This window comes from Triticum urartu, chromosome 2 (genome assembly GCF_003073215.2).
Source record: "Triticum urartu cultivar G1812 chromosome 2, Tu2.1, whole genome shotgun sequence".
In the NCBI taxonomy this organism is placed as follows: domain Eukaryota; kingdom Viridiplantae; phylum Streptophyta; class Magnoliopsida; order Poales; family Poaceae; genus Triticum; species Triticum urartu.
This window is the reverse complement of record NC_053023.1, coordinates 743322779-743348097: the sequence shown is the minus strand read 5'-3', so window position 1 is coordinate 743348097 and position 25319 is coordinate 743322779. Positions and strand designations below refer to the sequence as shown.

Sequence of the window (25319 nt, the reverse complement as noted above, 5' to 3'; positions counted from 1 at the left end):
AGAACGAGGGACTCATCATATTTACAAAAACAAAAGAGGTCGAGTTCATACCAGCTTTTCTCATCTCAGTCAGTCCATCATATATCATCATAATTGCCTTTCACTTGCACGACCGAACGATGTGAATAATAATAAGAGTGCACGTGCATTGGACTAAGCTGGGATCTGCGAGCATTCAATAAACAGGAGAAGACAAGGCAATATGGGCTCTTGGTTAAATCAACAATAATGCATATAAGAGCCACTTCAACAATTTAATTATGGTCTTCTCCTACTGACCCCCAAAGGAAAGAAAAGAAATAAAACTATTTACACGGGAAAGCTCCCAACAAGCAAAATAAGAACGGGAAATATTTTTGGGTTTTCTTTTTAATTATTACTACTACAGCAGAAAAATAAACTACTACTAATTTTTTTGGTTTTTCTTAAGGTTTAACAAACACACAAGAAGAAAGCAAGAAAAAGAAAATAAACTAGCATGGATATTACAGTGAAAGAGTATGAGCACCGACATCTAGTAATGAGTGTGTGTGAACATAAATGTAATGTCGGTGAGAAATACGTACTCCCCCAAGCTTAGGCTTTTGGCCTAAGTTGGTCTATTGCCAGGGATAGCCTGGCGGGTACCCGTAGGTGTAGCTGGGGTCGTACTACGACGAAGAATAGTTGGGATCATACTGATGTGCAGCGGTTATCGCCTGCTGAGCTGCAGCGTGGAGTCAAGCTGCCTCCGCTCTCCTCTCGTACTCTTCTGCCTCCTCTCTGGTAATAACGTATCTTCTTTTTGTCTGTGAATCAAAGAAGGTAGGAGCAGGGAGAGTAATACGGAAAACACGTCGTTTATCAAAAATTAAACGATATAAGAGAGGTGATTTAGGCCTCTCGACAAACTGGTGCGAAGCCATAGTTATAATCTAAATATGCAGGAGGCAACTCTGTATCACCCTCACAAATGTCTATCTCAAGAAAATGAGCTAAGCGGGTTGCATAAATTCCTCCAAAGAAATCTCCATTATGTCTATTATGATGCAACCTACGAGCTACAATGGCTCCCATATGATAAGATTGGTCTCCTAACACAGCACACCTAAGAATGCTAAGATCAGGGACACACATGTGACATGCTTCATCCTTAGCATTTATGCATCTACCGATGAAGAGAGGAAAATAATGTATAGTAGGAAAGTAAATGCTCCCTATGGTAGCCTGCGTTATATCTCTAGATTCCCCCACAGTTATACTAGCAAGAAAGTTTCTAAATTCAGATTTAGGGGATCCCTAACAATACCCCATGATGGAAGTTTGCAAGCAGAAGTGAAATCCTCTAAGTCCATGGTATAAGATTTGTCATAGAGATCAAACATGACTGAAGGAGAATTACGCGAAGATGAATACTCAAACCTCCTCACAAATGAACTTGTGAGATCATGATACTGGGGGCATTTGTTAGCCTCAAAATCCTCAAGACCGGCATTGCGCAAATATGCTTTGAATTCTTCTTTAATTCCCGCACGGTCCATAAAATTTTCCGACGGCCATTCGCAAGGCCGTACTGGAGCGTCTCTTGGTGGATCCTCGTCAGCATCGCGCATAGCAATCCTGGGTCCTTGCTTCTTAGAAGAACCACCTTGGAACATCTTCCTAAGCATATTGTTTTTCTCAAGGAACAATCTCCCCAAGAAGTTTTGCGAGAGGTGCTTTGAGCAAGGAGATCAAAAATCACAGCAAAAGTGGCTGGAACTCGTGCTTGAGTTGGTTTTTCGGGTTTGTGCGAGACAGAAGAAGAAGATGGGTGCTGGGATAAGTGGAGGAGGGCCACCGTGGGCCCACGAGGCAGGGGGCGTGCCCTAGAGGGGGGCGCCCACCACCCTCGTGGCCAGGTGGCAGCTCCTCCCGCGGTAATTTTTGCACAGTAAATCCTCAAATATTCCCGAAAAAATCATATTAAATTGGCATGTCATTCTGAGGACTTTTATTTTCGGGATATTTTTATATTGCACGGATAAGTCAGGAAATAGACAGAAAAAATACTATTTTTACTTTATTTCTACTAATTAATCAAAAAATATAGAGAGGGTACAGAAGGTTGTGCTTCTAGTTTCATCCATCTCATGCTCATCAAAAAGAATCCACTAACAAGGTTGATCAAGTCTTATTAACAAACTCATTCCGATAATCATGAAACCGGAGAAATTTCGAATAACACTAAATTACCTCAACGGGGATATGCACATCCCCTATAATAAGTATATCATATTTCTTTTTGACAGTAGGAAGAGGAAATTCAAAACCTCCAATTATAATCGATGGAATTTTTCCAATGGAGTTGATACTATGAACTTGAGGTTGTTTCCTCAGAAAGTGTACCATATGCTCATTACCATTAACATGAAAAGTGACATTGCCTTTGTTGCAGTCAATAACATCCCCTGCAGTATTAAGAAAAGGTCTTCCAAGAATAATAGACATACTATCATCCTCGGGAATATCAAGTATAACAAATCCGTTAAAATAGTAACGTTTGCAACCACAACAGGCACATCCTCACAAATACCGACAGGTATAGCAGTTGATTTATTAGCCATTTGCAAAGATATTTTAGTAGGCATCAACTTATTCAAGTCAAGTCTACGATATAAAGAGAGAGGCATAACACTAACACCGGCTCCAAGATCACATAAAGCAGTTTTAATATAATTTCTTTTAATGGAGCAAGGTATAGTAGGTACTCTAGGATCTCCAAGTTTCTTTGGTATTCCACCCTTAAAAGTATAATTAGCAAGCATGGTGGAAATCTCAGCTTCCAGTATCTTTCTTTTATTAGTAATGATCATATATTTAGCATAAGGATTTGTTTTGAGCACATCAGTTAATCGCATACGCAAAAAGATAGGCCTAATCATTTCAGCAAAGCGCTCAAAATCCTCATCATTCTTTTTCTTGGATGGTTTTGGAGGAAAAGGCATGGGTTTCTGAACCCAAGGTTCCCTTTCTTTACCATGTTTCCTAGCAACAAAGTCTTTCTTATCATAACGTTGATTCTTTGATTGTGGGTTATCAAGATCAACAGCAGGTTCAATTTCTACATCATTGTCATTACTAGGTTGAGCATCATCATGAACATCATCATTAATATTTTCATTAGGTTCATGTTCATTACCAGATTGTGTTTCAGCATCAGACATAGATATATCATTTGGATTATCAGGTGGTTCAGCAATAGGTTCACTAGAACTTTGCACAGTTCTATCATTTTTCTTTTTCTTCTTTTTAGAAGAACTAGGAACATCAATATTATTTCTTTGAGAATCTTGCTCGATTCTCTTAGGGTGGCCTTCAGGATACAAAGGTTCCTGAGTCATTCTACCAGTTCTAGTAGCCACTCTAACATCATAATCATTTTTCTTACTATTCATTTCATCAAGCACTTATTTTTGAGCCTTAAGTACTTGTTCTACTTGAGTGGTAACCATAGAAGCATGTTTGCTAACAAGTTTAAGTTCACCTTTAATATTAGCCATATAATCACCCAAGTGTCTAATCATATAAGCATTTTCTTTTAATTGTCTACCAAAATAAGCATTGAAGTTGTCTTGCTTAAACATAAAGTTACCAAACTCATCCAAGCATTGACTAGCAATTTTAGTAGGAGGGACTTCAGCTTTATCATATCTATAGAGAGAATTTACCTTTACTACCTGTGTCGGGATATCGGGATCAGGAGGTTCTTCAACAAATAAAGAATTGAGATCATATGTTTCTTCAACAGGCGGTATATTAAGACCATGTATTTCTTCAATAGGAGGTAAATTCTTAACATCTTCAGCTTTAATACCTTTTTCTTTCATAGATTTCTTTGCCTCTTGCATATCTTCGGGACTGAGGAATAGAACACCTCTCTTCTTCGGAGTTGGTTTAGGAATAGACTCAGTAATTGGAGCAGGAGCTGGCTCAGGAGGTGCCAAATTATTTTCATTTGTCAACATATTATTCAATAGAATTTCAGCTTCATCCGGTGTTCTTTCCCTGAAAAGAGAACCAGCACAACTATCCAGGTAATCTCTGGAAGCATCGGTTAGTCCATTATAAAAGATATCAAGTATTTCAGGTTTCTTAAGGGGATGATCAGGCAAAGCACTAAGTAACTTGAGAAGCCTCCCCCAAGCTTGTGGGAGACTTCTTATTTAATTTGCACAAAGTTGTATATTTCCTTCAAAGCAGCTTGTTTCTTATGAGCAGTGAAATATTTAGCAGAGAAGTAATAAATCATATCCTGGGGACTACGCACACAACCAGGATCAAGAGAATTAAACTAGATCTTAGCATCACCCTTTAATGAGAACGGAAATATTTTGAGTATATAGAAGTAACGCGATCTCTCATCATTAGTAAACAGGGCAGCTATATCATTTGACTCAGTAAGATGTGCCACAACAGTTTCAGATTCATAGCCATAAAACGGACCAGATTCAACCAAAGTAATTATATCAGGATCAATAGAGAATTCATAATCCTTATCAGGAACACATATAGGTGACATAGCAAAAGCAGGGTCGGGTTTCATTTTATCTCTAAGTGATTCTTTGTTCCATTTAACTAATAACCTCTTAAGCTCATATCTATCCCTGCAAGCTAAAATAGCGGCAGAAGATTCCATATCAAAAAGATAACCCTCAGGAATAACATGCATATTTTCATCATCACTATCATCATCGTATTCAGATTCAATAATTTCTTTTTCTCTAGCCCTAGTAATTTGTTCATCAAGAAATTCACCAAGGGGCACAGTAGTATCAAGCATAGAAGCAGTTTCATCATAAGTATCATGCATAGCAGAAGTGGCATCATCAATAACATGCGACATATCGGAACGAATAGTAGAAGCAGGTTTAGGTGTCGCTAGCCTACTCATAACAGAAGGTGAATCAAGTGCAGAGCTAGATGGCAGTTCCTTACCTCCCCTCGTAGTTGAGGGATAAATTGTTGTCTTAGCATCTTTCAAGTTCTTCATAGTGTCCAGCAGATATAAATCCCAAGTGACTCAAATAATAGAGCTATGCTCCCTGGCAACGGCGCCAGAAATTGGTCTTGATGACCCACAAGTATAGGGGATCGCAACAGCTTTCGAGGGTAGAGTATTCAACCCAAATTTATTGATTCGACACAAGGGGAGCCAAAGAATATTCTCAAGTATTAGCAGCTGAGTTGTCAATTCAACCACACCTGGAAACTTAGTATCTACAGCAAAGTGTTTAGTAGCACATTAATATGATAGTGGTGGTAGCGGCAACAAAAGTAAAGACAGCAAAAGTAATGTTTTTGGTATTTGGTAGTGATTGTAACAGTAGCAGCAGGAAAGTAAAAAAGCGTAAACCAGTATATGGAAAACTCATAGGCACCGGGTCAGTGATGGATAATTATGCCGGATGCGGTTCATCATGTAACAGTCATAACATAGGGTGACACAGAACTAGGTCCAATTCATCAATGCAATGTAGGCATGTATTCCGTATATAGTCATACGTGCTTATGGAAAAGAACTTGCATGACATCTTTTGTCCTACCTCCCGTGGCAGCGGGGTCCTATTGGAAACTAAGGGATATTAAGGCCTCATTTTAATAGAGAACCGGAACAAAGCATTAGCACATAGTGAATACATGAACTCCTCAAACTATGGTCATCACCGGGAGTGGTCCCGATTATTGTCACTTTGGGGTTGCCGGATCACAACACATAGTAGGTGACTATAGACTTGCAAGATAGGATCAAGAACTCACATATATTCATGAAAACATAATAGGTTCAGATCTGAAATCATGGCACTCGGGCCCTAGTGACAAGCATTAAGCATAGCAAAGTCATAACAACATCAATCTCAGAACATAGTGGATACTAGGGATCAAACCCTAACAAAACTAACTCGATTACATGATAAATCTCATCCAACCCATCACCATCCAGCAAGCTTACGATGGAATTAGTCGCGCACGGCGGTGAGCATCATGAAATTGGTGATGGAGGATGGTTGATGATGACGACGGCGACGAATCCCCCTCTCCGGAGCCCCGAACGGACTCCAGATTAGCCCTCCCAAGAGGTTTTAGGGCTTGGCGGCGGCTCCGTATCGTAAAACGCAATGATTTCTTCTCTCTGATTTTTTTCTCTCCGGAAAGCAAATATATAGAGTTGGAGTTGGCGTCGGAGGGCATCCAAGGGGCCCACGAGGTAGGGGGCGCGCCCTAGAGGGGGGCGCCCCCCACCCTCGTGGACAGGGTGTGGGCCTCCTGGTCTTCATCTTTGGCAAGGATTTTTTATTATTTTTTCTAAGACGTTTCGTGGAGTTTCAGGTCATTCCGAGAATATTTGTTTTCTGCACATAAAACAACACCATGGCAATTCTGCTGAAAACAGCGTCAGTCCGGGTTAGTTCCATTCAAATCATACAAGTTAGAGTCCAAAACAAGGGCAAAAGTGTTTGGAAAAGTAGATACGACGGAGACGTATGAGGCCCAGAGATACCTCTCCGTCATGCGGAGTGACAAATCCCAGTCTCAATTCGTGCCAACCCAACAGACACTTTCGGAGATATCCGTAGTGCACCTTTATAGTCACCCAATTACGTTGTGACGTTTGGCACACCCAAAGTATTCCTACAGTATCCGGGAGTTGCACAATCTCACGGTCTAAGGAAAGGATACTTGACATTAGAAAAGCTCTAGCAGACGAACTACACGATCTTGTGCTATGCTTAAGATTGGGTCTTGTCCATCACATCATTCTCCTAATGATGTGATCCCGTTATCAATGACATCTAATGTCCATAGTCAGGAAATCATGACTATCTGTTGATCAACGAGCTAGTCAACTAGAGGCTCACTAGGGACATGTTGTGGTCTATGTATTCACACATGTATTACGAATTCCGGATAACACAATTATAGCATGAACAATAGACATTTATCATGAACAAGGAAATATAATAATAACCATTTTATTATTGCCTCTAGGGCATATTTCCAAGAGCCATTCTGATTTGATGATACATAGACCTAAGATCTAGTTTAGTGAATATTTTTGCTCAATGCAGTTCATAATAGATCTTCAATTTCTGACATGGGAAACTTGTTCTTAGTAGTAACAGAATTCAGTTCCTTGTAATCCACACAAAGTCTCCGTCCTCCATCTTTTTTTCCTAACCATTACAACAGGAGAGGAGAAAGGACTCAAGATAACTTGTTTTTCACATTTGTTGAGCATTGTTTTAATAATCTCCTCCATGACAGATTTCTGATAGTGTGGTACCCTATAAGGCCTTAATTTTTGTGGTTGTGCTCCTGGTTTCAAATGTATTTGGTTGTTACAGTCCCTAGAAGGAGGAAGCTTTGCAGGTTTTGTAAAGACATCCTTATATTTTCCCAATAAGGGAGCTATTTCAGCTGGTATGGAAATTGTTGAAAGCGGTTCTTCATTATCTTCTACTATTTAAGTTTGCAGAATGTAGCCCATCACTCCATTTTTTAGCATTTGATCCATTTTCATAACTGAAATAATGCACTTATTATTGGGAATAGTATGATGATGCAAAGTAATAGGAGATTCGTTCTTTGTCACAATCAAAATTCTTTCCACCGGGTCCTAAAAATAGGGCTGTAACTATATATCTAATCTGCTACCAAAATTATATCATAGCTTGCTAAATCCAAAATCTTAAAGGAACTTGAGAAAGTCTTGCCTTGGATATGAAATTCCCTGAGGGGTACCACACCGTTGGATATTAACTTGCCACCTCCTCCTACTCCTTTATGGAGTCATAGGCTTTTGATAACAACTACTATGGTTTGCAAAACGAGTGCTCATGAAAATATATGAAGATCCACTATCCACTAGGGAAATTGCTCGTTTGTCATCAACCATTAGCAAGAGGGGAAAAGTACGAGGACTTGTTGTTCTCTCTGCTGCATGACAAGATACATGCATTACTTGTTGGTCAGGGGTATTAGGAGTTGTGTGAAAAGTTTTTTCATGAGACTAAACATCTTCTGTATTTGTTTCAGTGTCACTATCATCTTCCACTTTCATGAAGTATGTGCAATGTTTTTCTATTTGTGCATTTATGCTACCTAGACCAAGGTTGTCTATAGTACCAGCAAGCTCTAGCATTTGGAAGAGGTTGGTTTGCTCTCTCCTATTTGTATCTGTTGTGGAACTAGTGCTAATGTGTTTCTGAAAGGTTGGTTATGTTGTCCTCTTTGTCTGAATTTTGGTTGCACTTGAGTAGTTGCTGCAGTTTTTTCATAAAATTTTGGAGTACAAATAAGCTTCTATAATATGAGTTGGTTTCTAACCATACACATCATGTTTCATATCTCCTCTTAAACATCCAATATAGCAGCCCAGAAGAAAATTTTACCGAACAAATGGATGATTTCTTTTGACCAAAGCAATACAATGTTCAAAGTTGTCAATGTAATGAGCTATACTTCCTGTTTGTTGTATGTTCTTTAATAATTCCATAGCTTCATGCACGCTAGCTTCAGAGAATCCATTAGCAATAATATGCACTTTTTGGATCTCCAAAGCAACTTACCAAAGGCACAACCATTGCCATAGAAAGAATTTGGCTGGGGCAACACCTTGGACACGCCATCGCACTCCAGATCTGACAACCCTGCTTGACTAACATGTCGGAAGAGGAAACCATACCGACCAGCCACCAACCATGAACCCAAAACACGATCCACTATCTTCCAGGTGCTGAAGATGTAGACCACTAACTGCATCCGCTCCTGGACTACCTCTCAAGCTCCACGCCAATGTTGGAGCAAACGCCGCCACAATGACGGAGCCCAAGGACACAAGTCCACACAAGGATGCCGCCGCCACGTCATCCCCGCTTGAACATACTAGTTCCCAGATCTATCCCTGGTTTAGGAATGATCTCGAACTCCTTTATTTAGTGCCGCCATCGCTGCCACCAAATCGAAGACGTGAAACGACCTCAAAACCTAAGCTACTAGGGCACTAAAATCTAAAGCTACACGAGCGCGGGATCCTGTGACCCCCCTCGCCATTGGTCGTCGGCAGAGACCACAGTCGGACCTAGTGGGTGTGCCGTGGCACACCCAAAATTCTGTTTTTTTACCATGTTTTTTTAGCAACCATGTTATTTTTTTGAAGTAAAACTGTGCAGGTTCGATAAAGGCCCAGCCAATTAAAATGCATTCCACAGCCCAGGCCCAACAGTCCACTTCTCCTCTGGACCTCTCTCCTCAGTCCTCCCAGAGGCAGACACGAGCGAGAGCCGAGAGACCTAACCAGCCAGGAGCCAGCCGCCACTCCCCGTCGACGGCTCGCCGTCTCCCCGTCGTCCGGCCGCCCGCTCCCCTTCCCGCCACCGTTTGGCCGCCAGTAGTGCCGGACGGCCGCTCCCTTACCCTGCCCCCTGGCCCGCCCGGCCGCCCCCCTCTCCACGCTAGGCGCCGGCTCGCCCCCTTCCCTCGCTGCGAGCTCCTGGGGCACCGGCGAGCTCCAGCCTCCACCCCTATGCCCCGAGGGACCCACCGCTCTAGCCATTCACAGCAAGGTATAGATAATGGATTGAGTTGTTTCTCTGTTTGCCCAACTGTTAGTACTACTATAAGTCTATAATGTAGCCAGCAACCAATGTGATTGAATTGATGCAAGACAGCAATTTAGCCACTGGTTTACTGCTTAATGCTTATATATAATTGATTGATGCCATTGAATTGTGGAATTTGGAGTATATTTCGTCAGCTACAATGTTGTGAGACTTGATTGAGCTATTTGTTTGTATTATTTTATCACACATTATATGACACTTTGGATTAGACAGTTTTTTTGGGAGTGTGCACACCCTCCATTTTATTCCTGGGTCCGCCACTGCCTCTGACATACGATTGGGTTCAAGGATTTAGGCCGCCGCTGCGGTGTATTCTTCCTGTTTGTGTTGTTACTAGTGTTAGAACATATATCTAGCTGCTGAAACTTCGTGGTTTGTTTTCCTAGTTGCTATGTCTTGCTAAGCCTCACTTTACAGTTTCTCACCGGCTCCATGATTTTCTATATTGCTATACAAAGTTTTCTGAAAAAAACATGTCGCACTTGAGCCACGCCTACCTAGATATTAAGGCAGAGTTATTATGTCTGTTGCTAAAGCGCATGCTGTTTACATGGAAAGATTTGCATGCAGTTGTTGAGCAATTTATCAAATCGATCCCTTAATTGTTCTTTATGCAGGACCCTTTTAAATTCAAGTATACCGGCTTGGGTCTCAGTTGGATAGGGACAGGCTTGAATAAGAGAGAAGTAGCAGTGGGATTTTACATGACGGGTGGATCACGTGTGGTGGTGATAGACAATGGGGGTGGTCTTCTGAAGGCTGGTTTTGGCGGGGACAAGGATCCAATTGCTGTCGTACCGAACTGTATAGCAAAGTCTCCTGGTTCCAATGCAAATTCGAAGAAATGGCTAGCGGCTGACCAGCTGCAGGCACAAGATGTTGATGTGACTGGTATGACGTTGAGGCGACCTATTGACCGTGGCTACCTTATCAATACAGAGGTGCAGCGGGAGGTGTGGGAACGGGTCCTGCGCACCCTGCTCCAGGTGGATCCGACAAACTCATCCTTGTTACTGGTGGAACCGCAGTTCAATCCTCCAGGACTGCAGCATGCTACCGACGAACTTGTGTTCGAGGAGTTTGGCTTCAACTCTCTTTGCGTTGCTGACGCTCCTTCCCTTGTCCACCTTTACGAGGCCAGCCGCCAGCCGTCGCTCTTTCATACCCAATGCAGTCTTGTTGTGGACTGCGGCTTCTCCTTCACCCATGCGTCCCCTGTCCTTCAGAACTTTACGCTGAATTATGCTGTGCGGCGTATGGACCTTGGTGGCAAGGCCCTCACAAACTATCTCAAGGAGCTTGTTTCGTACCGGTCCCTTAATGTTATGGATGAGACCCTCCTCATTGATGACGCAAAGGAAAAGCTATGCTTTGTTTCCCTTGATGTCCCTCGTGATCTTCGCCTTGCCAGGTCTGCTGACTTCCTCACTGACATGATGTGGATATATTAAATTACCGTGTTCTCTTTTTTTTTGTTTAAGGTTAGAGTCTGGAACAATTTCATGATAATTTTTAAATTAAGATGTGACCTTCGTATGGAAAGACCAGCTAGGAACTTGTACCTCTTGTAATCTGAACTGTTAATGAGTTGTTTGAGCAACAAACCTAACCATATCTGCTGATAGAATGGAACCTATGGAACTATGTTCTGTATCTTCAAAATAAATCTATGTTGCATTTTTTTCTTGCTGAAAACAGAAGGGTAGGGTAACCCCTGTGTCCTACTTTACTTTATTTGAAACAACAACTGTTTGTTAGCTTCAAATGCCTGGATACTTGGTTAGTCAGGTTGTAGACTTTAGTAGAATGGTTGTGGTTATGATAGCTTCAAACAGAGATGGCTAAGAAAATTATCCGACTGTATACCATATGCACACACTCATGCACAAGCTTAGACTATGGAAGGAAAGTATAGTTATAAATTTGTACTCGACCTGAATATTATGGCCTAGAGTTGGTTTCAGTTGACAAACTAAGCAAATGCAAGATCACCATGTACTTAGAGTCTGAATGCTCAGGTATTTGGTTATGTTCAGTTGAGAAGATATGACAAGGAATGACTGATCCTTTGCAGTCTGAATAGCTGGTTGTGGTCCTGTTGTTGAGCTGTGAGTACTGAGTAATTAATGAATGTGAGGGTTTATTCAAGCAAAGTCAAATTTGATTAAGAGTCTCATACTTTAAATTTGCCTTTGGAGCTGGACAGAGATATCAGTTAGTACTTCATTCATTTATTAGTTGGTTGATTGGTTGAACATCTGTGGATATCTGCTCATTATGTTTGACATTCGAAATAGTTTTGATCACACTGTTTCGCCTAGCTTTAAATTTTTTCTGCTTAGGCAATGTGCATACCATCATATCATTGTGTTTTTCAAGCACCATATACTGTCTTGTTTATCAGTTAGTCAAACAACTACCTTTCTCTGCTAGTTACAAATGATCAAATCTCTTAACAGTGTGATATGCAATTATTGCAGTTTATCATTCAAGGACAACCCATTTAGATGTTCTTACATTCTCCCTGATGGCATAACATACAAGAAAGGGTTTGTCAAAGACTTGGATGAAGCACGTCGATACTGCTCTCTGCCTGTTGAAGGAGAATTAGATAAAAAGGATGGTGACAGTGGCATAGACAAGGATCGAAAAAAGCCTGAACTAAGTCAAAATGTAACATCCTGTGTTTTTGTTACATGTCGAATGTTACTTGGTAACAATCATCTAACGGAATTTTAATTTGCAGGAATTTGCCTTGACCAACGAGAGGTTCCTTGTCCCGGAGATGCTTTTTCATCCAATTGATCTGGGTTAGTGTCATCTAAATGTCTCCTATACCTTCTTCATCTGTACTTCATAATCTTTTTTTTAGAACATGCCCCTGCTATTGCCCTAGCATCCTGTCCTGCAGAGACTAACTCAAGGACTCTGAATCTCTCTCTCTCTCTCTCTCTAGCTAGCCCCCATCTCATTGAGATGCTGGATTAGCAGAGTGAGCTTCAGAGACTACTCAAGGATCCCGAACCTAATTTTAATTTGTCACCCTTAATGAAAATGATTTCTCAACCAGACATAATCTTTTGATGCTAGCTAAGGATATATAAATTTCAGGACTAGATTTTTTCTGCATTCCACAATGTCTGTGAAAATGTGTGGTAATCATTGAAACGCTGTCAAAATGTGTGGTACTTCCATTGCATTAAACTGGATAATTTTTGCCTTGGGACCTTACATGTTACAGCCGCAGGCTTTGCATTTTGATACATACTGGGAGGGCATCCTAGAAAATACATTTGGTGGGACGAATCAGACCAAACATAAAACAAAAAGGAAAAGAAGGATAGACAATTTGAATATGGGTTTAATTTGCTTGTTCAGAAAATATGGGGCAGTTTTGCTGTAAGAGCAAAACTTATGGGTCACAATTTCTCTTGTTTGTTCTCCCAAATTTTGATGGACAGCAAAACAGTCTGTCTTATCCTTCTCTTCTGTCCAAAAAGTGTTTTTTTTACCGTGAAAGGCAGGTGCTCTGCCAAAGTGCCAATTCATGTAGATAGAGAAATGAAACAATAGAGTTATGTACAGAATCTTTTCAATTTATCTCTCTACAAGCGTTACCAATCATGATAGTTCTATTTTCCTTCTGTTTCCATTTGTTTCCACTCAAATTTAACTTTGATGCATTTTGGATCAGATGGATAGAATAGACTGGCCTATTGCCATAAGAAAAGGAAGCACCTTATATAGGCTGAATGACTGTCAGGATAAAGTTGATTTGTGCAAGTTAGCAGGAGCGATTCCACCTACTGCTTCAGCTCATTAGTTTCCCTTCTGCAAGGGTAAGAAATAAGAATATACTGATAACAGAATTTTGTAGGCATGAATCAAGCGGGCCTTGCTGAGTGTATTGTTCGTGCTGCACAAGCCTGTCATCCATATATTCAACCTGTGCTTTATCAGAGGTATGTTTTGTCGTTAAACGGTGAAATGCCTGACGCTATCTTGACCTCTGATCGCGTGACTCTTGTTCTCATGCATTGGGCTGTTTTCAGCATCATCTTGACAGGCGGAAGCACGTTGTTCCCTCGGTTCGCTGAAAGATTGTAAGTAGTTTTTCTGTAGGAAAAGTAACAGTGCTATCTCCCATCACACGAGTCTGTGTGCGTCATCTTAGTTGTTTGTATCAACAGGCAGAGAGAACTTCGGCCTCTTGTGCCCGAGGAGTACCAGGTGAAGATAATCTCGCAAGAGAAGTATGTGCCTTTTACTCTGTTTTTGTCTTGGCGTCTCTCCTTCGTTCATTAACGCTCATGTGGGGCGCGCGCGAATGGCATTAACGTTCTGCCACTTTGCGCAGCCCAATTCTTGGTGTCTGGAGAGGAGGATCTGTCCTGGCATCCAGCCCCGATTTCGGGTCGATGTGCGTTACGAAATCGGAGTACGAGGAGATGGGGTCGGCACGGTGCCGCCGAAGATTCTTCCACTGAAGAGTTGCTCAGTAGATAGAACAATGTAGCCTATTTTAGATGGCATGTTTAGCAAGTGCCATGCGAATTAGGGGGTTCATCTTTTGAAAAAGGTTTAACAAGTTCAGTATTTGCACTAGATAAATTTAACTAACGGCTGGTTGGTCATGAGACCAGAGGTTCTCTTCCCCATGCATGCATGCAGATCAACTTTGGATGAATGGATTCAGTTGTGGGTTGGTGGATTTAGCTACTGGGAATTTCAGATTTTCCTGAGGATTTTCTAGCCGGCCTTTGCATGAACCTTCCTTGAATTGAGAAAATTTTGCGTCGTGATTGCAGAAAGTGAGTTCGTGAAGTTTGGCTGTTTAAATAACAATGTGAAATTTATGTCAACAACCTTCTTTCTCCATCCAAACACCTCTTTCGACGTGGTGTCCTTGAAATTCAGTGATACGCTCCATCAGTCCTCCTGCGTACCTTAAATTCAAAGTAGATTTGAATCACATTTAAATTTGGTATAAGAGACGAGATGACTTCCCGAATTTTGGTGTCTGAAATTGTTTTTAACCTCTTGGGTCATATCTTTAATCTTTTGTGAGAGAATTCATACATGTAACCTCCAAAGTGGGCCCAGGAACAGATTCTTTTATTTTTGCAAGTCAGGAACTGATTCTTTTTGTTGGAAGCATGATCGAACATCCTTGTTGACAGCCAACACGTCACGCAGCAGCCAGCCCGGTTCCCGCCAGCGTGTCACGTGCCCTCGCAGCCGTCCGATCATGGAAACCAACGGCCCAGATCGACTCGCACGCGTGTCACCGCGATCCCGAGGGACAGACCGCGTCGGAGACCACCTCCGATTCGTCCACGTCACACCCTCGCTATAGGCCTCCCTTCGCGCCATAAATAGTAGCCGCACCGCCTCGTCCTGCAACGTACTACTTGGACCTAGCTTCGCGACGACATCGATCGATCGCCGGCGCCATGGCTCGGGCGACGAAGTTGCACGGGCTACTGCTCGCGGTGCTGCTCCTCGCGGCCACGCTGGCTCCCCCGGCCGCGGCGGCGGCGGCGAAGGAGAAGGGCTCCGGCAACGGCAACGGCGGGCCGGTGATCGGCATCGACCTGGGCACGACCTACTCGTGCGTGGCCGTGTACCGGAACGGGCGCGTGGAGATCATCGCCAACGACCAGGGCAACCGCATCACCCCCTCCTGGGTCGCCTTCACCGACTCCGGCGAGCGCCTCATCGGCGAGGCCGCCAAGAACCAGGCCGCCGCCAACCCGCTCCGCACCGTCTACGACGCCAAGCGACTCATCGGCAGGCAGTTCGTCGACGCCGAGGTGCAGCGGGACATGAAGCTGCTGCCGTTCAAGGTGGTGGACAAGAACGGCAAGCCGCACCTCGAGGTGGAGGTCAAGGCCGGCGACGTGCGGACGCTCAGCCCGGAGGAGGTCAGCGCCATGGTGCTCACCAGGATGAAGGAGACGGCCGAGGCGTATCTCGGCGAGAAGGTCCGGGACGCCGTCATCACCATCCCGGCCTACTTCAACGACGCGCAGCGCCAGGCCACCAAGGACGCCGGCGCCATCGCCGGCCTCAACGTCGTCCGCCTCATCAACGAGCCCACCGCCGCCGCCATCGCCTACGGCCTCGACAAGGTGGCCGACGGGAAGGAGCGGAACGTGCTCGTGTTCGACCTCGGCGGCGGCACCTTCGACGTCAGCGTGCTCGCGCTAGACGGCGGCGTCTTCGAGGTCCTCGCCACCAACGGCGACACACATCTCGGAGGCGAGGACTTCGACCAGCGCGCCATGGACCACTTCATCCGGCTCGTCAAGCGGAAGCACGGCGTCGACATCTCCGGCGACGCGCGCGCGCTTGGCAAGCTCCGCCGCGAGTGCGAGCGCGCCAAGCGGGCGCTCAGCACCCAGCTCCAGGTCCGCGTGGAGGTCGAGTCGCTGGCCGACGGCGTCGACCTGTCGGAGCCGCTCACCCGGGCCCGCTTCGAGGAGCTCAACGCCGACCTCTTCCGCAAGGTCATGGCGCCCGTGAAGAAGGCCATGGCGGACGCCGGGCTGGCCAAGGGCGACGTCGACGAGGTGGTGCTGGTCGGCGGCAGCACGAGGATCCCCAAGGTGCAGCAGCTCCTCCGCGACTACTTCGGCGGCAAGGAGCCCCACAAGGGCGTCAACCCCGACGAGGCCGTGGCCTACGGCGCGGCCGTGCAGGGAGGCATCGTGCGCGGCGACGCCAAGGAGGTTGTGGTGCTGGACGTGACTCCGCTGACGCTGGGCATCGAGACTGCCGGCGGCGTGATGACGAGCGTGATCCCCCGGAACTCGCCGATCCCGACCAAGAGGGCCAAGATGTTCACCACGTACGAGGACAGGCAAACGACGGTGACCATCACGGTGTTCGAGGGCGAGCGGAGCATGACCAAGGACAACCGGCTGCTGGGCAAGTTCGACCTCACCGGGATCGCGCCGGCGCCGAGGGGCACGCCGCAGATCGAGGTGACGCTGGAGGTGGACGTGAACGGCATCCTGCACGTGGGGGCGGCGGACAAGGGCACCGGCCGGTCGGAGAAGATCGAGATCAGCAGCGCCGGCCGCAGCATCAGCCAGGAGGAGATCGAGCGCATGGTGCAAGAGGCGGAGGAGTTCGCCGAGGAGGACAGGAAGGTGAGGGACAAGGTGGACGCGCGGAACAAGCTGGAGGCGTACGTGTACAGCGCCCGCACGACGGCCGACGGCGAGCTGGGGGCCAAGATGGACGCCGACGACAGGGAGAGGGTCAAGGAAGCGGCAAGGGAGGCCGGCGAGTGGCTAGAAGCTAACCCGGAGGCCGACAAGGACGACTACGCAGAGAAGCTCAAGGAGCTGGAGGATGTCTGCAGCCCCGCCTTTGCCGCTGCCTACGGGAACGCCGGCGGTGGTCATGACGACGACGCCGAGGAGGACAACGACCACGACGAGCTTTAGATTTTTACTACTAGGAGATAGGAGATTTAATTTTTTCTTACCTTAGTACTGGTGCATAAGATTAGACTTGAACTACGTACTTGCTGATCAACGGCCAAGGTCAGAAATCTTGTTGATTGTTTGTGTGTTTGATTAATACAGTATAATATACACGGTACATTTGCTTAAGTTCATGTTCATATTCTGGAATTTTGAAAAAAACTTATACTCCCTCGGATCCATATTATTTGTCGATGATTTAGTACAAAGGAAATTTTACAGAAGGACATATTTAAGGCCTGTTCGGAATTCCACCAGCTCCATGAAATTTCAGGAGCTGTGGAGTTAGGAAATAGCTGCTCCGCAGTTTTCAACTGCAATTCCACCAACTCCGGGAGTGGAGTTGTGGAGTGGAGGTTCTGCGACAGAAATTGTGTTTGAGGAGCAGTCCGCTGACCGCTGCCGAGAAGCACAGTTCCCGTCGCCTTATGTTTGGTCACCTCATGCATCTAGTCTTCCTTAAGTTGGAGTAGTTTCTCAAACTTGGGTGCTATATAAAACTAGGAACAAGCATGCTGAAGTGCTTGCTCACCTAGAGAACAATTATTCGATTCACTTTATTTCTTTTGTAAAATGATAAGTCGATCATGTTGTTATGGTCTGGCCTGGTGGATAGTTTTCCTTTGATCATCTTAATCAGAAAGAGGTAAAACAATCTTTGAACACCTGAAACCTTGGGAATCTGAAGTGGAAACCTGAAACATGAACTTGTTCGTGTACATGACCGCGTCCACCATCAGAGCTCGTGGCCCCTTCGATATGAGCATCAGCGTCCGTCCGTAGTTTTTTTCTTTGAGCGAAATCATCTTCGTAGTTTCACCATCAGGCCTTCATATTACGGGAACCACGAGTGCTCTGTTTGTGTTTGTGCCTGTTTTGTTTAGTCCCACCTCGGGCAGCCACCGGGGAGAGGAGACGAAGGCACGCTATATCAGGCGACCCATGGCATCAAGGAGAGGCATACCTTCCTTGGTCTTTTGGCTAAGATCAAGTGTAGTATCTGTTCTTATCACTTTAATATTTGATATGGGGGTTATATGCCCACAATGATATTAAAATTTATTTTTGATGGGGAAGGGGCCACCACAGTAGCTTGCTATTGGGCCTCTTGTGTGTCGCCTAGGCGTTGCACTACCGCCTAGGCCAGCGTGCCCCAACCAAATCAGTTTCAAATTATTTGCTTATTCTGAAGCTCCTTAGAAATTGGTAAAAAGTAGACCTTGGTTTTGGAATCATTTGGTTTTGATTGATCAATCCCATTCAGTTCTGCTGCCAGCCAACCTCAAAAATTAATTTGCACCCTTTTTTCCAGTCAGTCACATTCCAAAATTTGAATGACACCCTCCAGGCACAAAACAGCATACCTCCATGAGCACAAAGCAAAAAAGGTGCACAAACATTTTGTCTACAGTCAATCAGCATATAGTAGGTACGGAATTACTTCCTCCGTTCCTAAATATTTGTCTTTCTAGAGATTTCAAATGGTCGCCACATACGGATGTATATAGACATATTTTAGAGTGTAGATTCATTCATTTTGCTCCGTATGTAGTCACCATTTAAAACCTCTAAAAAGACAAATATTTAGGAACGGAGGGAGTACTTGGTAAACTGAAAGAGAAAAACATGCATCCAGATTCAAGTACACACATTTTAAGTTAGCCACAGTGCGATCAAGTGTTCCCAGGCCACCAATAACCAGAAATTAGAATTGCGAGGTCCACACCGAGCAAGTATTCTCAGGTTACCAATAACTAGAAATTAGAATTACAACTGGCTGCGCCTCTTGCAGTCATTGCTCAAGCTGCTGCAAGCCTGCGAGCATTACGAGACCTCTAGCATTCCCTGACCATATCCGTCAACAGATAATTACCTCCACAGATGAGGATGATCCATGTGTGAGTTGCTCCTTAATACGACGCCTGCCAGCCTTTTCCGCCTGGGATCTTTCAAGGTTGCCGGCATCGCAGTATGTGCATGGGTTTTCACCATACAACCGAATTATCAAAAGCCCCACAGCTCGTTCCATGACAAGCCTTATATAGTTTGTCACCTTGTCTTCATCCCCGCACCCGAAGATCTGCAGCACCTTCAAGTTCGGGTGCTTCAAATCCTTGGATGGCTCCCACACCACGTTGGTCTTCTCGGCGCTGTTCTCGGGCGTCTTGACACATGAATGTCGAGACAACTTCAAGCAATGATATAGAAAGTAAGTAACACATGTTAATTAAACTGCCACCAACCCATAATATAAGAGCGTTTTTGACACCCCTATATACTTTTAAGGAATTTGCATGAATTAAATCGTAAGTATGTCACATGAATATGCTTCTGGGATTCCATTGTAATTACAACCATATTATCCTCTTATTTCTTTTAACCAAGATTCTTTGTAATACGAAACATAAGACGGCGATGTGCATCACTCGATGCAGAGGCTAGGCTCTCCTTTTCAAGAAAAACATATGACGAATTTTTGGATTACTCTAACATGAGATACGATCCAACTTTTTTTTTTGCCTTGCATGGACATTGTCTCGCTGCTAAATTACAATGCGGCTTGTATGCACTACTTGTAGTATTTGTGATAAGTTGGTGAGTGGTTGGAAATTAGATTAACTTGTTGGTACGTTTTAAATGCTGAATATCCGAAAAACATATCATCATAAAAATGTAGAATATGTCATGTACATGCTAAGATGTGGACTAAATTAGAAAGAAGGTTAAGTAACACTTACTGCCAAATCATGTAGGGCAGGTGCAGCCTCAAGGATAAACAGAGTCCAGCTCAGATCACACTCACAGAAGATACCGAAAAGACGCACAGAGGTCAGGTTTCTGAATATAGCAATTTGCTGCTTCGGAGGTTCTGGCTGAATCCAAATCTGCAGCAAGAACATACATGCACAACTGAAACTGGTAGAGAGGAACACATGGTATGAAGATGCAGAAGATTTATATTTAAGTTTACCATTTGGTATCCAAAACAGAGAGTCAGTGTTGACAGGTTCCTAGCACCAGCACTCGTTGACAGGCATTCGCTCAGCGCGAATGGCTCTTGCCATGCCTTGGCTTTAGAAGCGAGTACTAAACCGCGAAGCTCAGGAACGTAGCCAAAGCGCACTGGAGGGTTATTGAAGAGCCAACATTTGCACTCCACCTGTCCAAGCTTGGGGACAGAGACGAGCTCGATCCGTGTGCACAAAAGGCCGATGAACTCAAGCTCCTGGAGCTCAGAGCACGGCACATCAATCCTGAGCGTGGAGTGCAGATCAAGCAGTCTGCAGAATCTCAAGCTGAGGTGCCTGAGCCTACCGCAAGTGGTAATGAGGTCAGTGATGTCGGAATTTCCAAAAGCATGATATTCGAGCGTAAGCGTCGTGAGCCACGAGAAGGCAACTGGGTAGGCGCGGGAGAAGGCCATGAACTCCTGCCCAATCTCAATGTTGCTGCCCAGCGGGTTAGTGCCCGGCGGGGATATGCAAAACTCAAGGCATTGGGTGTGGCCCAAGCTCACAATGTCCTCGATGAGGCGGCCTATGGAGCTCAGGTGAGGGGAAGACGTGTAGAAGCTCAGGACGAGCACCTTGAGGGGACCACCCTCGGCGGGAGGCACCCGAGTCAGCAAGGCCCGCGCCGCGCCCGTGAACGCGTCCATGACCTCGAGCGGCGTGGCGCCGCGGAAGTGAGCGACGTCGAGGCGCACGCGCGAGAGGTGGCCGGGGAGGTGCCGCCAGCGCGTGGAGAGCGCGCCGGCGCGGACCGCCTCGCGCAGGTCGAGGCGCTCGAGGATGTCGAGTAGGAGGGGGTCGGGGAGCGCGCTGATTCCGTCCTCGCCGCCGTGGCCGACGTCGCGCTTGGGCGGCGGCGACTCCATGGTCCCGGCCGACTGACTGAAACCCTAGCTAGGACCAATCGAGAGATATGCACCCCGGGCGGCTGCCTCCTGTTTCGAGGTCGCGGCTCCTCCGGCGCTCCGCTCCCCAGCCCCCGCCTGCGGCCGTCGATCTGGAAGGGACGGGAAGCGCCGCCTCCGCCGCGCAGCCAGCTCGATCCGACTCCTCCTCGATTCTCCTTCCGCCGCGCCGCTGAAATCGATCGTCAGCTTGGATTCGGTGGTTGATTGGATGGTGGATGCATTGGATTTGTGCTCTACTGCTGCTAGTGATGGTGAATCTGGATGGCGGCAGCGGAATGGAGAGAGACGCGAGGAGGCAGAAGAGGCTCTCACAAAGGGTGCCTTTTTTTTCTCCTTGTGGGATGAGTAAATTTCATTTATTTATTTCGAGAGAAGGTATCACCACCACACTCTTGTACATGGAAATACTGAATATTTTAAAAATAATGTGTTTTCCACGCGAAACAAACTAATATGTTTTTGGTACAAATTATAACGATGTGTGAAAAAAGGATCTATGTTGATTTACCAGGCAGCAAGCTTGGCCAGCTTTCCAGAAAAACAAGCAGCCAACCATGTTGATTTTGCTAACACGCGGGGAATAGTTGTTTATACCTAATAATAATATTTGTGAATCAACACTTTAGTTACATTTCCCCGATTTCATTAAAGTAGCTTTTGGAAAGGTACTTTATACCTATTGCTAGATTGGGTGTAAAGTGCACGAATATGCTTTTGGGCCCTAGGTTTGAGTGAAACTGAGAATTTGAAATTTCGAAAATAAATTTGGAGTGTAAATACTTCAAAATATTTGACGCGTGCACATGGATGTGACCTGTTTATCAATAATTTTCATATTTTTATATGTAAATAAATACATAAGGCCCCTTGTTGCTTTTGTCAACTAGGAGAACACCTCTTCACCAAGGAACACATCGTCAAGCTTCCTATTTTTATTTTTAGGGCGTGTTCTGAACTTCTCCAACTTCACAAAACTTCATAAATTTAGCTTCTTTTCGTGGCTTCTAACTTCAGTTAGTGATCCAGAACCATTCTACTTCGATAGACAACTTCTTGTCGCACTGCAGCAAGCTAGGAGGCCATTCGCCCTGTTTGGCGCAGATTGGGCCGGTTGGAGGCAGCCCAATTCGGGCCCAGTGCACCTATTCAAGAGGAGAGACGGTTGGCGATTCGTTGGGGATCGCTCATGTAGCGATATTTTGAGGAGGGAGCAGCGAACAATTATATTTGGTGGTGGCAACTCCTTGTAAATAGGGTGAACTTCTGTCTTTCAAGTCAGTAAACCTAGGCCTACCGAGCTTCAAGTTTTTGCAGTGTGATTTGGCTCAGCTTCGAGAAGTTAGCTTCTTGCAGTAAAAGCATTCGGGTCAAAATCTATTTTGAAGTTGGTGGAGTTAGAAACTGGAGGAGATCAAAACACACCCTTAAGCTTCATATTCTTCATTGTTGTCTCCAAATCGATTGCATCCTTTCCCTTCGTACTGCATAGATGGTCGCGGCGCCTCCAGGAGAGCATGTAGGGCCGGCTCAATAGTGCTACGTTCATTTTATTCCTTTACGTTTCTCTTTAACTTTTTTTATTTCCAAAATTACTTTACTTCAATTTTTAGAAATGTTCACCGCATATTAAAAAATATTCATCAAATTTTAAAAACTATTCACTCTTTTTTTAAATGTTCCTACCATTCAGAAAAGTGTTCGTGAAATTTCAAAAATATTAACATGATATTTTTTTTTCATGATACTTCAAATCATGAAAATGTAAAACATTTGTCTGTATATTTAAAAAATATTCGTGAAATGTAACATTTTTCCCACAATTTTATAAAATTGTTCATAGCATACAAAAAATATATTCATATCATTAATAAAATGTTGTAACACTGAACTAATGTGTGCACGCTTCAAATATATTAAGAAAACAGTTCAACGTATGTTTAAAAATGTGTACTTTCTATTTAAAAAATATTCAGTGTGTTTTTGAAAATGTTCAACTATGTATTCGGATGAATGTTCGACATCTATTTGAAAAAGGAAAAAATATAAATAAAATGAATGTGAAAATAGTAAAAATAATAATAATGGAGGAAAACCCAGAAAAGAAAAAGGAAAGACTCCACAAAACCTACCCAAAACCGGTGAAACCCGGGCAGAAGGTCCCATGAAGAGCTTATTAGACGCCACCAAAAAATAAAAATAAAAAAGCTTCGCAAAACCGCTACTAGGCGTGATCTACTTCAGGGATGGCTGTAGGAAACGCTACGATGTCATGGTATAGATGTGTAGCACTGATGTGGATACCCGGGCCATGCCAGTTTGGGTCAACAAGTCCAGGCCTTTAATGGACCTGATTTAGCGAGAGATATAGCACTGATGTGCATTTTTTAGGTTGCTTTACTGCTTTCGATTTTGCACGCACCTGAGAATCATCACTTTGGGGTTCTAATTTCCACGGAGAGATGTATGAACCCAACTTGCTTGGGTATACAACAGGAAGACCCTTTGTGTCCCAGCTCACCAGGTGCTCGCAATTATTCTAAATTTATGTCAGGATTTCTGGTTATACGCTTTTAATGGGAGGAGACGTTTCCGTTAAACTACGAGGTGACTACGGTAACTTCGTAAAATCTCAAGATGACATGTCAGCTCAGTCTTCCAAAGATGCTCATAAAGATAGGGTGTGCGTGTGTGCGTTCATAGAGGTGAGTGTATACACGTATATATGAGTGCTTGTGTCTGTACTGTGTTTAAAAATAAATAGAAAAGGCTTATATTTGTAAAAAAAATCCCAAAATCGGGCCTCAATGGTCGCAGGTGCCTGAGAGTCTTCTCAGGTGTCTTAAGCCCTACCTCTATATTTTTCTCTAATTTAAAGTTGTCTGCCCACATTAAGATCCCGCGAAAAAAAGATCACTTGGGGTAAAATATATTTGTTTGGTCATTGTTCTTTCTGCTATAGATATCTTTTTGAAAATGTACTATTTTCGTGTGACGCAGAAACACACATTTTCTGCCAGGGTTCGAATTAACTCTAACAATGCTGACTTAACTATTGAAGTTCACCCGACTTCATCTTGCTAGTGGCAGGGATCATAAACCAAACAATTCCTGAGAAGCCTAGCTTTGATTAGAAGAGGTAACATCAATAGCATGGGGACAAAAGAGTTGTCGATCAAGCTCATGATCGACACCAATGCACAGAAGGTAAGCTTTGTTGAGGCCAGCGGCGAAGTTGTGGAGTTCCTCGCTGCCCTCTTGTCCCTGCCGCTAGGCACCGCCATCAATCTACTGACCAAGGAGAACATGATCGGTAGCATCAGCAACGTCCTCGGCAGTGTAGAGAAGCTGGACGCCAACTACAAGAGCAAGCAGACGCGCCTCAGCCCGTCCGTCGGCACCACCACGCTCAACCACCTACAGCAGCTGCTGAGCTTGTACTACCTCGGCAACCCCCAACGCCCCCTATAGCGCAACAGCCATGGCCACATCAGTACCCAAGGCCACGTACACGGTTGGGGACGACCTCTCGGTGACTCCAGCATCTTTTTTCACGACCATCTTGCTATTGGGCCTCCCGCGGTTGGCGCAGTGTGGCGTCAAGGACCTCGACACACTGCAGGAGAAGACCGTGAAGGTCGGCCAGAAAGAGGTAGGTGGTGTGCTTCAATTTGTTCCAGGAGATTTGAATGATGATTGATTTTTCCCCCTCGGTGTTGGAATGTAGGCGCTGGGGATACTCTCTGACCGTCCTCACGGATGTTTTTCTGCCGAAGAAGAATTCTCGTTGAAAGAGAGAAGCCACGGGGAAACTCGTCCAGATATGATTGCTATCTGGTTAATTTAGAATTTCAAACAAGACTTTTCCCTCATATTACTATGGCTTGGTGTACTAGGTAATGGAATTTAGCCGTGATAGATTACATCTTTTCTCCCGCGGCTGCGGTGTAGTGTTGCTTTTGGTGTCTCTCGGTTGACTCATTGCATACGAATATCTTTCTTTTGTTGAGTCATTTTTTTTTAATTTTCTTGAAAGCAAAGCAAAAGCTTTTATAACTTAACCGTGCCGGGGCAGATCACCCTCAGCACAAGCTGCAACATGGGCAACTACATCTGACTCCCAGTCTCCCACTCCATATACAAACGACCCAGACTAGTTAGTTCATGTGCTATAGACTTTGCCCTACGACAAGAAGCAGAAATCTCATGTTTCGGTAACCACTTCTTTTAACTGGAACTTTGTGTCTTCGATGACAGCCGCGTAAGCCG

At 44.6% G+C, this 25319-nt stretch overlaps 3 protein-coding genes and 1 non-coding gene across 4 annotated transcripts; 3 read left to right on the top strand and 1 right to left on the bottom strand.

Annotated features, from left to right (window-relative positions):
* The first annotated feature begins 9250 nt into the window (after positions 1-9250).
* LOC125540414 (actin-related protein 6) lies at positions 9251-14393 on the top strand. The gene is made up of 8 exons (XM_048704028.1): positions 9251-9584; positions 10259-11052; positions 12122-12314; positions 12388-12451; positions 13519-13603; positions 13694-13744; positions 13832-13894; positions 13999-14393. Exons 2-8 carry the CDS (start codon positions 10346-10348, stop codon positions 14126-14128), a joined length of 1293 nt encoding a protein of 430 aa, XP_048559985.1. The 5' UTR covers positions 9251-9584; positions 10259-10345; the 3' UTR covers positions 14129-14393.
* A 641-nt stretch (positions 14394-15034) lies between these two features.
* LOC125540413 (heat shock 70 kDa protein BIP5-like) lies at positions 15035-17263 on the top strand. Its single transcript, XM_048704027.1, has one exon. The coding sequence runs from the start codon at positions 15095-15097 to the stop codon at positions 17093-17095; it is 2001 nt and encodes a 666-aa protein (XP_048559984.1). The 5' UTR covers positions 15035-15094; the 3' UTR covers positions 17096-17263.
* An 831-nt stretch (positions 17264-18094) lies between these two features.
* On the top strand, positions 18095-18291 carry LOC125541911. Its single transcript, XR_007297729.1, has one exon. It is a non-coding gene; the product is annotated as a U2 spliceosomal RNA (small nuclear RNA).
* A 478-nt stretch (positions 18292-18769) lies between these two features.
* LOC125540412 lies at positions 18770-21405 on the bottom strand. Its single transcript, XM_048704026.1, has 3 exons — positions 20106-21405; positions 19873-20019; positions 18770-19322 (listed from the first exon to the last, which is right to left on the bottom strand). Exons 1-3 carry the CDS (start codon positions 21009-21011, stop codon positions 18993-18995), a joined length of 1383 nt encoding a protein of 460 aa, XP_048559983.1. The 5' UTR covers positions 21012-21405; the 3' UTR covers positions 18770-18992.
* Between the last annotated feature and the right edge of the window lie 3914 nt (positions 21406-25319).

What these genes read in the sequence shown, in the direction of transcription:
- LOC125540413 (XM_048704027.1), top strand. Translation starts at nt 15,095, where the DNA reads ATGGCTCGGGCGACGAAGTTGCACGGGCTACTGCTCGCGGTGCTGCTC.
- LOC125540414 (XM_048704028.1), top strand. Translation starts at nt 10,346, where the DNA reads ATGACGGGTGGATCACGTGTGGTGGTGATAGACAATGGGGGTGGTCTT. An exon ending in AGCCTGAACTAAGTCAAAAT is followed by an intron (nt 12,315 to 12,387) that starts GTAACATCCTGT and finishes TTTAATTTGCAG; the next exon opens with GAATTTGCCTTGACCAACGA. An exon ending in CCTCGGTTCGCTGAAAGATT is followed by an intron (nt 13,745 to 13,831) that starts GTAAGTAGTTTT and finishes TTGTATCAACAG; the next exon opens with GCAGAGAGAACTTCGGCCTC.
- LOC125540412 (XM_048704026.1), bottom strand. Translation starts at nt 21,011, where the DNA reads ATGGAGTCGCCGCCGCCCAAGCGCGACGTCGGCCACGGCGGCGAGGAC. An exon ending in TCTGTTTTGGATACCAAATG is followed by an intron (nt 20,020 to 20,105) that starts GTAAACTTAAAT and finishes TTCTTGCTGCAG; the next exon opens with ATTTGGATTCAGCCAGAACC. An exon ending in CTGCCCTACATGATTTGGCA is followed by an intron (nt 19,323 to 19,872) that starts GTAAGTGTTACT and finishes CATTGCTTGAAG; the next exon opens with TTGTCTCGACATTCATGTGT.